The 14,504-nt window shown below is 64.2% G+C and overlaps 1 protein-coding gene across 1 annotated transcript; it reads right to left on the minus strand.

The window, feature by feature from the left end:
• Positions 1-75: 75 nt before the first annotated feature.
• SYT3 (synaptotagmin 3) lies at positions 76-13,225 on the minus strand. Its single transcript, XM_062592969.1, has 8 exons — positions 13,072-13,225; positions 11,532-11,892; positions 10,009-10,597; positions 8,082-8,202; positions 5,376-5,547; positions 2,782-2,911; positions 961-1,025; positions 76-121 (listed from the first exon to the last, which is right to left on the minus strand). Exons 1-7 carry the CDS (start codon positions 13,223-13,225, stop codon positions 963-965), a joined length of 1,590 nt encoding a protein of 529 aa, XP_062448953.1. The 3' UTR covers positions 76-121; positions 961-962.
• Positions 13,226-14,504: the final 1,279 nt, after the last annotated feature.

Here is a 14,504-nt window from a genome sequence, read left to right on the forward strand (position 1 = left end):
CGGACGCCTGGGCCCGCAGCGGGGGGGCGCCCGGGCTCACAGTGGGGGTCCCGCGGCGCCGGCGGCCCCGGGGGTCCCTATGGCTTCGGGCTCGGGGCCCCCCCGGCCGGGCCGGCGGCGCCTGTTGGTGGGGTGGGGGGAGTGGGTGGCACCGACCAGTAAGGCCCAGTAAGGCCCAGTGTCGTCTCCCCCACCAGCTCCTCCCATTGCTCCCTTCCCCCAACTCCCAGTGCCCCCTGGTCCCTCCCAGTTCCTCCCAGCCCCTCCCAATCCCTCCAGTTCCCCTCAGTTCCCCCCAGTTCCCCCAGTCCCCCCAATCCCTCCCAGTTCCCCCAAGTCCTTCCAGTTCCTCCAGTCCCTCCCAGTTCACCCCACTCCCCTCAGTTCCTCCAGTCCTTCCTAGTCCCTCCAGCTCCCCCCAGTCCCTCCCAGTTCCCCCAGTCCCTCCCAGTCCACCCCAGTCTCCCCAGTTCCCCCCAGTCCCTCCCAGTCTCTCCACCTCCCCCCAGTCTCCCCAGTCCCTCCCAGTCCCTCCCGCTCCCCACAGTCCCTCCCAACTCCTCTGGTCCCTCCCAGTTCCCCCCAGTCCCTCCACCTCCCCCCAGTCCCTCTCAGCTCCCCCAGTCCCTCCAGCTCCCCCCAGTCCCTCCCAGCTCCCCCCAGTCCCCTCTGCTCCCCCCAGTCCCTCCCAGTTCCCCCAGTCCCTCCAGCTCCCCCCAGTCCCTCCCAGCTCCCCCCAGTCCCCTCTGCTCCCCCCAGTCTCTCCCAGTTCCCCCAGTCCCTCCACCTCCCCCAGTCCCTCCCAGTTCCCCCTGCTCCCCTCAGTCCCTCTCAGCTCCCCCCAGTCTCTCCCAGTCCCTCCCGCTGCCCCCAGTCCCTCCCAGCTCCCCCCAGTCCCTCCCGCTGTCCCCAGTCCCTCCCAGCTCCCCCCAGTCCCTCCCAGTCCCCCCAGTTCCTCACCGTCACTCGCAGCCCGGCTCCATCACGGCCGGTTTCTTGGACACGAGGCTGCCCAGGGCCTTCTCCTGCGGCAGCGCACGCTCGCACGGGGCCTCGCACGCTCGTGCACGCGCGCACGGGGCCTCGCACACTCACACAGGGCCTTGCACACCCGTGCACGCTCGCACGGGGCCTCGCACGCTCGCCCGGGCCCTCGCACACCCGCAGATGCCCTCGCACGTCTGCGCATAGCCACACATGCCTTTGCACGCTCACCCGGCATTGCACGCTCACATGGGCCCCCGTACACCCTTACACGCTCATCCGGCAAGTTAGGGCTTGCGCAGCCCCTCGCACGCACGCACCCTCGCATGCTTGCCTGGTGTCGCACGCTTGCAGGGGGCCACCTGCCTGCGCGCACACACACACACACACACTGTCACACGCTTGCATGGCCCAGCTCGCACGCTCCAGCACAGCTTGCACGCCTCTCACAGCACAGCTTGCACGCCCCGGCGCAGCTTGCACGCCCCGGTGTAGCTTGCACACCCCAGCGCAGCTTGCATGCCTTGCACGGTGCAGCTTGCACGCCCTGGCACAGCTTGCACGCCCTAGCACAGCTTGCACCCCCCCACGCAGATTGCACACTTCGCACAGCACAGCTTTCACACCCCAGCGCAGCTTGCACGCCCTGGCGCAACTTGCACACCTCGCATGGCACAGCTTGCACACCCCAGCGCAGCTTGCACCCCCCGGCACAGCTTGCACACCTTGCACAGCACAGCTTGCACACCCCAGCGCAGCTTGCACCCCCCAGCGCAGCTTGCATGCCCCGGCACAGCTTGCACACCTCACACGGCACAGCTTGCACACCCCAGCACATCTTGCACCCCCTGGCATAGCTTGCACACCCCAGCACAGCTTGCACGCCCCAGCACAGCTTGCATGCCCCAGCGCAGCTTGCACACTTCGCACAGCACAACTTGCACACCCCAGCACAGCTTCCACCCCCCAGCGCAGCTTGCATGCCCCGGCACAGCTTGCACACCTCACACGGCACAGCTTGCACACCCCAGCACATCTTGCACCCCTGCCATAGCTTGCACACCCCAGCACAGCTTGCACGCCCCAGCACAGCGTGCATGCCCCAGCGCAGCTTGCACACTTCGCACAGCACAACTTGCACACCCCAGCACAGCTTGCACACCCCAGCGCAGCTTGCATGCCCCGGCACAGCTTGCACACCTCACACGGCACAGCTTGCACACCCCAGCACATCTTGCACCCCCTGGCATAGCTTGCACACCCCAGCACAGCTTGCACGCCCCAGCACAGCTTGCATGCCCCAGCGCAGCTTGCACACTTCGCACAGCACAACTTGCACACCCCAGCACAGCTTCCACCCCCCAGCGCAGCTTGCATGCCCCGGCACAGCTTGCACACCTCACACGGCACAGCTTGCACACCCCAGCACATCTTGCACCCCCTGGCATAGCTTGCACACCCCAGCACAGCTTGCACGCCCCAGCACAGCTTGCATGCCCCGGCACAGCTTGCACACCTCGCATGGCACAGCTTGCACACCCCAGCACATCTTGTACCCCCTGGCGCAGCTTGCACGCCTCGCACAGCGCAACTTGCACACCCCAGCACAGCTTGCACGCCCCAGCACAGCTTGCACACCTCGCACAGCATAGCTTGCACACCCCAGTGCAGCTTGCACACCCCAGCACAGCTTGCACACCTCGCACAGCATAGCTTGCACACCGTGGCATAGCTTGCACATCCCAGTGCAGCTCGCCCGCCCGCCTCACCCGCGCTCACGCTCACGCTCACGCTCACCTCCACGAGCGTGTGCCAGTGCTCGATGGGCTTGCGGGGGTTCGCCAGCATCTCGGCCCAGTGCTCGCGGCCCGGCCCCTCGGCGTCGCTGCCCACGCGGCACATCCCGATCACCTCGTTGTGCCCGATGCTGCGGGCGACCCCGGCGCTCAGGCACCCGCCGCCCGGGCACCCACGCGTCCCCGGGGTGTTCGGGGGCACCCACAGCCCGGGGACCCCCACACAGCCGGGGGCACCCACGTCCCCGGGCACCCACGCGTCCCCGGGGTGTCCGGGGGCACCCACAGCCCGGGGACCCCCACACAGCCGGGGGCACCCACGTCCCCGGGCACCCACGCGTCCCCGGGGTGTCCGGGGGCACCCGCGGCCTGGGGAACCCATGTACCTGGGGGCACCTGCCGCCTGGGCACCCACGCGTCCCCGGGGTGTCCGGGGACCCCCACACAGCCGGGGGCACCCACATCCCCGGGCACCCACGCGTCCCCGGGGTGTCCAGGGGCACCCGCATCCCAGGGACCCACGTGCCTGGGGGTACCTGCTGTCCGGGCACCCACGCGTCCCCGGGGTGTCCGGGGGCACCCGCGTCCCCAGGCACCCATGCGGCTGGGGGCACCCGCATCCCCAGTACCCACGCATCTGGGGGTACCTGCGTCCCAGGGACCCACGTGCCCGGGGGCACCCGCGGCCCGGGGGACCCATGCGCCCGGGGGCACCCACGTCCCTGGGCACCCACGCATCCAGGGGCACCCGCGTCCCCAGGGACCCACGCGTCTGGGGGCACCCGCGTCCCCAATGAGCCCCACGCGTCCAGGGGCACCCACGCCCCAGGGACCCACACGTCCAGGGGCACCCACGTCCCCAGGGAGCCACACGTCCGGGGGACCCGCGTCCCGGGCACCCACATGTCCGGGGGCATCCGCGTCCCCAAGGTGTCCAGGGGCACCCACCTCCCCAGGGACTCCCACGCATCTGGGGGCACCCGTGTCTCCAGGGACCCACGTGCCTGGGGCACCTGCATCCCAGGGACCCGGGCATCTGGGGGCACCCATGTCCCGGGGACCTACACATCCAGGGGCACCCGTGTCCCCAGGGGCACCCGTGTCCAGGGGCACCCACATCCCTGGGGATCCTGCGGTACAGATGCACCCATGTCCCAGGGACCCCAGTGTCCGGGGGCACCCACATCCCCAGAGACCCAGTGTCCAGGGGCACCCGTGTCCCCAGGGATCCAGGAATCCAGGCGCACCCATGTCCCGTGGACCCAAGCATCCGGGAGCACCCGTATCCCGGGGACCCAGAGTCCAGGGGCACCATGCACTGGGGACCCTGGTGTCCGGGGGGACCCGCACCCTGGGGATTGAGGCATCCAGGGGCACCCACGTCCTGGGGATCCTGGTGTCCAGGGGCACCCACATCCCAGGGACCCTGGTGTAGGGGGGCACCCACGTCCCCAGAGACCCAGTGTCCAGGGGCACCCGCATCCCCGGGGATCCAGGCATCCGGGGCCACCCACGTCCCAGGGACCCACGCATCCGGGGGCACCGGCGTCCCGGGAACCCTGGTGTAAGGAGGCACCCGTGTCCCAGGGACCCAGGCATCCGGGAGCACACACACACCGGGGACTCTGCTGTTGAGGTGCCACCGCTGCCCTGGGGACCCAGGTGTCGAGGTGCCAACCCCACCCCGAAGACCCAGGTGTCCAGGGCAGCACCCACCACATGTGACCCAGGGGTCCATGGGGCACCCATCCCAGGGGCCCAGGTGTCCAGGAGAACCCAAGAATCCAACATGAAGACCCATCCCAGGGGTCCAGGCATCCAGGGGGGCACCCATCCAGGGTGACCCAGATGTCCAAGGGGCACCCATCCCATCTCAGGGGCCCAGGCGTCCAGGAGAACCCAAGAATCCAACATGAAGACCAATCCTAGGGGCCCAGGCATTCAGGGCAACCCAAGAATCCACACGAAGACCCATCCCAGGGGCCCAGGGGTCCAGGAGAACACAAGAATCCAATGTGAAGACCAATCCCAGGGGTCCAGGCATCCAAGGGGGCACCCACATGGGTGACCCAGGTGTCCAAGGGGCACCCATCCCATCTCAGGGGCCCAGGTGTCCAGAAGAACCCAAGAACCCAACATGAAGACCCATCCCAAGGTCCCAGGCATCCAGGAGAACCCAAGAATCCAACACGAAGACCCATCCCAGGGGTCCCGGCATCCAGGGGGGCACCCACATGGGTGACCCAGGTGTCCAAGGAGCACCCATCCCATTCAAGGGGCCCAAGTGTCCAGGAGAACACAAGAATCCAACATGAAGACCCATACCAGGGGTCCAGGTATCCAGGGGGGCACCCATCCAGGGTGACCCAGATGTCCAAGGGGCACCCATCCCATCTCAGGGGCCCAGGTGTCCGGAAGAACCCAAGAACCCAACCTGAAGACCAATCCCAAGGTCCCAGGCATCCAGGGCAACCCAAGAATCCAACACGAAGACCCATCCCAGGGGCCCAGGGGTCCAGGAGAACACAAGAATCCAATGTGAAGACCCATCCCGGAGCACCCAATCCAGGGGGCCCCGGCGTCCGGGGCGCTCACCAGTCGTAGTCGAGCACGGCAATGGTGAGGCTGACGCTGTGCACGCTCGCGTGCGGCACGTCAAACACCAACGCCTCGTTGTAGCTGGGGTTCAACGTGTTCTTCTTGATGGACGTCTTGCGCTTCTTGAGGCGCCGGCCCTCGGCCATCAGCGACGCCTTCACGTAGGGGTCTGCGCCCGCCACGGGGTGGGGGTGGGGGGAGGGGAACCCGTGGGTGGCACGCGGGGACCCCTGGGGACACCTCTTTGGGACCTTATGGGGACCACAGCCACCCATATGGACCCCACGACTGCCCCACAGGTGATCTTGGGGACTCACATGGAGCTACGGTTCCCGCTGGTGAACGCCAGCACCCATGGGTGATGCATGGGGACCCCAGGGACACCTCACTGGGATCTTATGGGGACCCACAGCTACCCGTATGGACCCGACAGGCAACCCTGGGGACTCACGTGGAGCTGAGGCACCCACTGGTGAACACCAGCACGCACGGGTGACATGTGGGGACCCATGGGTGACACCTAGGGACCCCAGGGACACCTCACTGGGACCCTACAGGGACCCGCAGCCACTCATACGGGCCCCGTAGCCACCCCACAGGTGACCTTTGGGACTCACGTGGAGCTACAGCACCCACTTGTGAACACCAGCACCCACAGGTGATGTGCGGGCACCCATGGATGACACCTGGGGACACCAGGGACACCCCCATGGGATCCTATGGGGACCCACAGCCACCCGTATGGACCCCACAGCCACCCCATGGGACCCACTGGGGACTAGTGTGGGCACATGGCACCCACTGGTGATCCACAGAACCCATGGGTGACACATAGGCACGCACGGGTGACACACACAAACCTCGGGGACACCCAACAGGGACCTTATGGGGACCCACGGCCACCCATAGAGATCCCACAGCCATCCCACAGGATGCTTTGGGGACTCACGTGGACTCAACACACCCACCGGTGAACCGCAGCACCCACAGGTGGCACATGGAGACCCACGGTGACACGTGGGGACCCCGGGGACAGCCCATGGAGATCCCACAGGGACCCACAGCCACTCATGGGGACCTCAGAGGGACCCATATGCATCCTTGGGACCCACTGGTGAACCGCAGCACCTGCGGGTGACAGCCTGGGACCCACGAGGCACCCATGGGGAACCCACAGACAATCTATGGGGCCCTTGGGGACACGAACGGACCCCTGGCACCCACCTGTGACCCACAGTACCCACAGGAGACAGGTGAAAACCCACTGGCTATGCCCAAGGACCCCATGGCCACCCCACAGGACCCCTATGGGGCCTCACAAGGACCACCCACTCATGACCTACAGCACCCATGGGGACATACAACCTCTCAGAGACCCACACGTGACTCACAGGGACCCATGGCCTGACCCACAGCTCTGACCTATAGCTTGACCGATGGTCCTGACCCACGGCCTGACCCATAGCCGTGACCCATAGCCCTCATCCACAGCCTGACCCATAGCCTGCACCCATAGCTTCACCAATGGCCTGATCCACGGCCTGACCTATAGCTTGACTGATGGTCCTGACCCATGGCCTGACCCATAGCCATGACCCGCAGCCCTCATCCATAGCCCGCACCCATAGCCTGCACCCATAGCTTGACCAATGGTCCTGACCAATGGCCTGACCCACGGCCTGACCCACAGCTCTGACCTATCGCTTGGCCGAAGGTCCTGACGCATGGCCTGATCCATAACCCTGACCCACAGCCCTGAGCCCTATCCCCCTTCTCCCCGTGTCCCTGCACTCCTCCTGTCACCCCCCATGTCCCCCCACGTCCCCGTCCCCACTGACCTGAGAAGGTGCAGAGGTCCGTGGCTGACCTCCATCTCCCCGTGTCCCTCATGTCCCTCCACGTCCCCCTGTGTCCCCCGTGTCCCCACACTGACCCAAGTAGCTGGTGAGGTCCATGGCTGACCTCCATCTCCCCGTGTCCCTCATGTCCCTCCATGTCCTCCATGTCCCCCTCATGTCCCCACACTGACCCAAGTAGCTGGTGAGGTCCATTGCTGACCTCCATCTCCCCGTGTCCCTCATCACCCTCCATGTCCTCCATGTCCCCCTCATGTCCCCACACTGACCCAAGTAGCTGGTGAGGTCCATGGCTGACCTCCATCTCCCCGTGTCCCTCATCACCCTCCATGTCCTCCATGTCCCCCTCATGTCCCCACACTGACCCAAGTAGCTGGTGAGGTCCATGGCTGACCTCCATCTCCCCGTGTCCCTCATGTCCCTCCATGTCCATGTTCCCGTGTCCCGCGTGTCCCCGTACCAACCCAAGTAGCTGGTGAGGTCCATGGCTGACCTCCATCTCCCCGTGTCCCTCATGTCCCTCCATGTCCATGTTCCCGTGTCCCGCGTGTCCCCGTACCAACCCAAGTAGCTGGTGAGGTCCATGGCTGACCTCCATCTCCCCGTGTCCCTCATCACCCTCCATGTCCTCCATGTCCCCCTCATGTCCCCACACTGACCCAAGTAGCTGGTGAGGTCCATGGCTGACCTCCATCTCCCCGTGTCCCTCATGTCCCTCCATGTCCATGTTCCCGTGTCCCGCGTGTCCCCGTACCAACCCAAGTAGCTGGTGAGGTCCATGGCTGACCTCCATCTCCCCGTGTCCCTCCGCCCCCTTCCCCCATGCCCCCCACATCCCCGCACTGACCCGAGTAGCCGGTGAGGTCCATGGCACGCAGGTTGGAGGCCCGGATGATGGTGACGGTGAGGCGCCCGGCTGTGGGCAGGTAGCACAGCGAGAAGTTCACCTCACCCAGGTCGGCCTTCTCCTGGGGAGAAACCAGGTGAAATGGGGCTGAAAGGAAGGCGAAACTGGGGTGAAACTAGAATGAAGTTGGGGTGAAACTGGAGAGAGACCAGGATGAAACCGGGGTGAAACTGGGATGAAACCTAGGCTGAAATTGAGGTGAAATTGGGGTGAAACCAGGATGAAACCAAGGTGAAACTGGGGCAAAACCAGGTATGAAACTAGGGAGGAAACAGGATGATAGCTGGGGTGAAATGGGATGAAACCGGGCAGAAACCAGGGTGAAACTGGGACGAAACCAAGGTGAATCAGAGGTGAAACTGGGATGAAACCAGGGTGAAATGAGAGTGAAAGCAGAGCCATAACCAGGGCCCCAAACGGAGCCACGAATGGAGCCGCAAAGAGCCAAAACCGGAGCCGAAACGGAAGCCGCAAGTGGAGCCGAAACTGGAACCGCAAACGGATCTGCAAACGGAAACCGCAACCGGAGCAGGAACCGGAACCACCAATGGATCTGCAAACAGAGGCACAAACGGACCCAAAACTGGAGCTGTGAACGGGACCAAAACCAAAATTGCAACCGGATCTGCAACCGGAGCTGCAACCGGAGCCAAAATCGGAGCCGTAAACAGCCAAAACCGGAGCAGCAAATGGCTCTGCAACTGGAACCGCAAATGGAGCCGAAACCACAAATGCAAATGGATCCGTGACTGGAGCAGCAAGCGGAGGAGCAAACGGAGCCAAGACTGGAGCCACAAACGGAGCCGAAAGCGGAGCTGTAAACGGAGCCAAAACCGAAGCCGCACACGGAGCCAAAACCACGATCGCCAACGCATCTGCAACCGGAGCTGCAGATGGAGCCGAAACCGGAGCCGCAAATGAGCTGAAACTGGAGCCGCAAACGGAGCTGAAACCGGAGATGCAGATGAAGCCAATACCAGAATTGCAACCGAAGCCACGGATGGAGCCAAACCAGAATTGCAACCGGATCTGCAACCGGAGCCACAAATGGAGCCGAAACTGGAGCCACAGATGGAGCCAAACCAGAATTGCAACCGGATCTGCAACCGGAGCCACAAATGGAGCCGAAACTGGAGCCACAGATGGAGCCGAAACCAGAATTGCAACCGGATCTGCAACCGGGGCCACAAATGGAGCCAAAACTGGAGCCACAGATGGAACCAAACCAGAACTGCAACCAAATCTGCAAACGGAGCCAAAACCAGAGCCGCAGACGGAGCTGAAACCAGAATTGCAACCGGATCTGCAACTGGAGCCACAAATGGAGCCAAAACTGGAGCCACAACCAAAATTGCAACTGGATCTGCAAGTGGAGACACAAATGGAGCCAAAACCAGAGATGCAGATGGAGCCAAAACCGGAATTGCAACCGGAGCCACAAACGGAGCCAAAACTGGAGCCACAGATGGAGCAGGAATCAGAACTGCAACCAGATCAGCAAACGGAGCCAAAACCAGAGCCGCAGACGGAGCCGAAACCAGAATTGCAACCGGATCTGCAACTAGAGCTGCAGATGGAGCAAAACTGGGGTTGCAGACGGAGCCGAAACCAAAATTGCAAATAGATGTGCAACCGGAGCAGCAAATGGAGCCAAAACCAGAACTGCAACCAGAGCTGCAACCAGAGGAGCAATCGAGACCAAAACTGGAGCCGCAAACGGAGCCGAAAACTGGAGCCGCAAGCAGAACCGCAACCGGATCTGCAACTGGAGCCGCAACCGGCGTCGAAAACGGAGCCGCAACGGGAGCCGCGAGCAGGAACGGCGCGAACGGAGCCACCCCGGGAGCAGCGCACGGGGGCGGCTCACCGCGGTGGCCTCCAGGATGTCCCTCCAGATGGGCGTCTCGGCGTCGCGCTCGGCCGCCTCCAGGAGGTTGTCGAGCACCACCTGGCCGATGAGGTCGTGCCGGGAGAAGCGGTCGAAGTCGTAGACGCTGAAGTGGAGGCGGCGGGCGGGCAGCTCGGCGAAGGGCACGCCGAAGCTGAAGGTCTCGTCGAAGACGGGGTTGAGGGTCTTGCGGTGCACCTTGGTCTGGAACTTCTTCTTGCGGTCGGGCAGCAGGTACATCTTGACGTAAGGGTCGGAGAAGCCGTTGGCGTCCTTGGCGGGCAGGTCGAGGGCGCGCAGGATGCGCACGACCAGCTGCTCCGAGCCGTAGGCGTAGCGCACGGCGAAGCTCAGGCGGCCGCAGGGCGCCCCGGCGCCCGCCCGCGCCTCCGTCTCGCCGGGTTGGTAGAGCTCCGGTTTGATCTGCCCGATGCTGGTGGCCTGCTCGGCTTTGTCCTCGCCGGCGGTGATGGCGCCGTGGACCCCGGCGTCCGGGCTGGGAGGTTGCGGGGCGGCGGGTCGTGGGTTGTACCTGCGGGGAAGGTGGAGGGTTAGGTCACAAGGGCGCCTGTGGTCCCCTGGTCCTGGTGTCACCCATGGTTCCCATCCTGGTGTCACTCATGGTCCTGTGAGCCTGCTGTTGCCCACAGTCCTCATCCTGGTGTCACCCATGGTCTCACAGTCCTGGTGTCACTAGTGGTCTCATGATCCCGGTGTCATCCATAGCCTCATGAGCCTGCTGTCACCCATGATCTATGATCCTGGTGTCACTCATAGTCCTGTGATCCTGCTGTCATCCACAGCCCCAATCCTGGTGTCACCCACAGTCTTGTGATCCTGCTGTCACCCATGGCCCCATAATCCTGGTGTCACCCACAGTCCCATGATCCTAGTGTCACTCACGGTCTCATGATTCTGGTTTCACCCACGACCCTGTATGTGATCCTGGTGTCACCCACAGCTCCATAATCCTCGTGTCCCCCACAGCCCCAGTACTGGTGTCACCCATAGCCTTGAGCGCAGGAGATCCCAGTGTCACCGGTGACCTTGATCCTGGTGTCACTCACAGCCTCAGGCACATGGGATAACGTCTTCACGCCCACTCAGGTCCCCCTGGCCACCCCAGTCCAGTCAATATGTCACCCCACACCACCCCCATGGCCATGCTATGCCATCCCTGTCCCCATCCCCAACCATCCCTGTCACCAAGCCGTCCCCATCCCAGTGTGGTACCTGTGCCATCCCCATCCTTGCCCCCATCCCCACATTCTCTCCATCACCATCCCACCACCACCTCCATCTCATCCTCACCCCATCCCTGTCCTCATCACTGTGCCCATGCTGTCCCCATCCCCATCCCATCCCCATGTTCTCTCCATCACCACCTCCATCCCATTCTCATCCTATCCCTGTCCTCATCCCTGTCCCCATCGCCACCCCATCCCATCCTGATCCCCGTTCTCATCCCTGTCCCGGCATGGTGGGGTGGGAGGGGGTCTCACCTGGGGGCAGCGGGTGGTGGGGCGGCCACAGGCTGCTGCGAGAGGGCACTGGGCAGCCCACCAGCACCAGGCTCCTTCTCCAGCGGCAGCTCGGGCGACGTCAGGCTGGGCCGCAGCGGTGCCTCGGGCCGGGCGCCCATGTCCAGGTAGGCGCGTTCGGGTGAGGAGGCGCCCGCCTCTGGCAGCAGCTCCCCGAAGGGCCCCGGGGTGCCGTGGGGTGGCTCCTTCCGTGGGGCGGCCCCTGGCACCCCCTTGTCGCGCCAGGGCACCCAGCAGAGCTTCCAGGAGACGAAGAGTGAGACACCCAGCAGCACGATGCCACAGAAGGTGACGATCACCGACAGCAGGCTCACCGAGATGTCTGCCGGAAGAGCGCAGGGTGGCACCACGCATCCCCATCCCACCCTGAGCCACCCCACAGCACCCAAAGCCAACCTGGGGTCTTCAAATGGGGGTTATGGTCACCCCACAGCATCCAAATGGCAGCTATTGGTGGCCCAAGCCACCCTAGATGGGGGATATGGGCACCCCAAGGCAGCCTGGGGTCTTCAAACGGGGGTTATGGTCACCCCACGGTACCTAAATGGGAGCTATGGGTGGCCCAAGCCATCCCAGATGGGGGACATGAGTGCTCCAAACCAACCTGGGGTCTTCAAACAGAGGTTATGGTCACCCCATAGCACCTAAATAGGAGCTACGGGTGGCCCAAACCACCATACATGTGAGATATGGGCACCCTAAGGCAGCCTGGGGTCTTCAATCGGGGGTTATGGTCACCCCATGGTACCCAAATGGGAGCTATGGGTGGCCCAAGCTACCCTAGATGTGGGATACGGGTGCTACAAGCCAGCCTGGGGTCTTCAAATGGGAGTTATGGTCACCCCATGGCACCCAAATGGGAGCTATGGGTGGTTTAAGCCACCCCACGGTACCCACATGGGGAGCATGGGTGCCCTGAACCATCTCAGATGTGCGCCATGGGTGCCCCAAGCCAACCTGGGGTCCTCAAAATGGTGTTATGGTCACCCCAGAGCACCCACATGGGGTGTATGGGTGCCCAGAGTCACTCCAGATGCAGGACATGGGCACCCCAAGCCAGCCTGTGGTCTCCACATGGGGGTTAAGGTCACCCCATCATACCCAAATGAGAGCTATGGGTGGCCCAAGCCACCCCATGGCACCCATATGGTGGGTATGGGTGCCCCGAACCACCTCAGATGTGGGACACAGGCACCTGAAGCCAGCCTAGGGGGCTCCTGGATGTGGGACACCGGTGCTCCAAGTCATCCTGGGGTCTCCAAATGGGGCTTATGGTCACCATAAGGCACCCAAATGGGAACTATGGGTGGCCCAAGCCACCCCATGGCACCCACATGGTGAGTACGGCTGCCCCAAGCCACCTCAGATACGGGACATAGGTGCTCCAAGCCATCCTGGGCCCCCAAACCAAGGGACAGAAGCACCCCGACACCCCTTTGGACCCCCAAACCGGCGACACAGGCGCCCCTAACCCACGTCGCCCACCCTAGGGTGCTCTCACCGGCATCGGAGGGCCGGGGGTGACCGCGGTTGCGGAGCAGGTCGGTGAACTCCAGGCACTTCTCGTGCTGCTCCAGGGCGCGCAGGGAGAAGCAGAGCTCCTTGACCAGCGTCAGGGCGCTGCGGCACACGTCCTCCTCGTAGTCGCCCGACATGGCACCCCGGCCGCCGCCTGCCGGCACCCGCCGCCGCTCAGCACCCGCCGGGTGCACGCGCGTGTGCAGGAGGGGGGTCGCACTCGGGGACACGCGCGCGTGGGTGCCAGCAAGAGTCGTGCACGGGGCGGCGCTCGCGGGCGGGCGCAAGCGTGCGCCGGGGCGGGCGCATGGGTGCACGGTCGCGCAGGGGGTCGCGCTCGCGGGCGTGCACGCGGGTGCACAGTGGTGCACGGGGTAGTGCTCACGGGCGTGCACGTGGGTGCACAGTTTACACGGGGTAGCACTCACAGGTGTGCACATGGGTGCAAGCACTGGCGTGCACGGGGTTGTGCTCACGGGCATGCATGCGGGTGCACAGTTTACACGGGGTCGTGCTCACAGGTGTGCACGTGGGTGTGCAGTGGTGCACGGGGTAGTGCTCACAGGTGTGCACGTGGGTGCAAGCACTGGCGTGCACACAGTTGTGCTCATGGGCGTGCACGCGGGTGCACAGTGGTGCACAGGGTAGCACTCACGGGTGTGCACGTGGGTGCAAGCACTGGCGTGCACACAGTTGTGCTCACGGGTGTGCACACGGGTGCGCAGTGGTGCACAGGGTAGCGCTCACGGGTGTGCACGTGGGTGCAAACACTGGCGTGCACACAGTTGTGCTCACGGGTGTGCACATGGGTGCACAGTGGTGCACAGGGTAGCACTCACGGGTGTGCATGTGGGTGCACAGTTTACACGCAGTAGCGCTCATGGGTGTGCACGTGGGTGCAAGCACTGGCATGCACACAGTTGTGCTCATGGGCATTCACGCGGGTGCACAGTGGTGCACGGGTAGTGCTCACGGGTGTGCACATGGGTGCACGGTTCACACGCGGCAGCGCTCATGGGTGTGCACATGGGTGCCAGCACTGGCGTGCACACAGTGTGCTCAAGGGCGTGCACGCAGGTGCACAGTGGTGCATGCGGGTGCACAGTTTACACGGGGTCGTGCTCATGGGTGTGCATGCGAGTGCAAGCACTGATGTGCACACAGTTGTGCTCATGAGCGTGCACGTGGGTGCACAGTGGTGCACGGGGTTGTGCTCACGGGTGCGCATGCGGGTGCAAGCACTGGGCCTGCACACAGTTGTGCTCATGGGTGTGCACGTGGGTGCACAGTGGTGCACGGGGTAGTGCTCACGGGTGTGCACGTGGGTGCAAGCACTGCTGTGCACACAGTTGCGCTCACGGGCGTGCATACGGGTGCATAGTTTATAGGGGGTAGCACTCATGGGTGTGCACTTGG

Source organism: Rhea pennata, chromosome 21, assembly GCF_028389875.1.
Source record: "Rhea pennata isolate bPtePen1 chromosome 21, bPtePen1.pri, whole genome shotgun sequence".
In the NCBI taxonomy this organism is placed as follows: domain Eukaryota; kingdom Metazoa; phylum Chordata; class Aves; order Rheiformes; family Rheidae; genus Rhea; species Rhea pennata.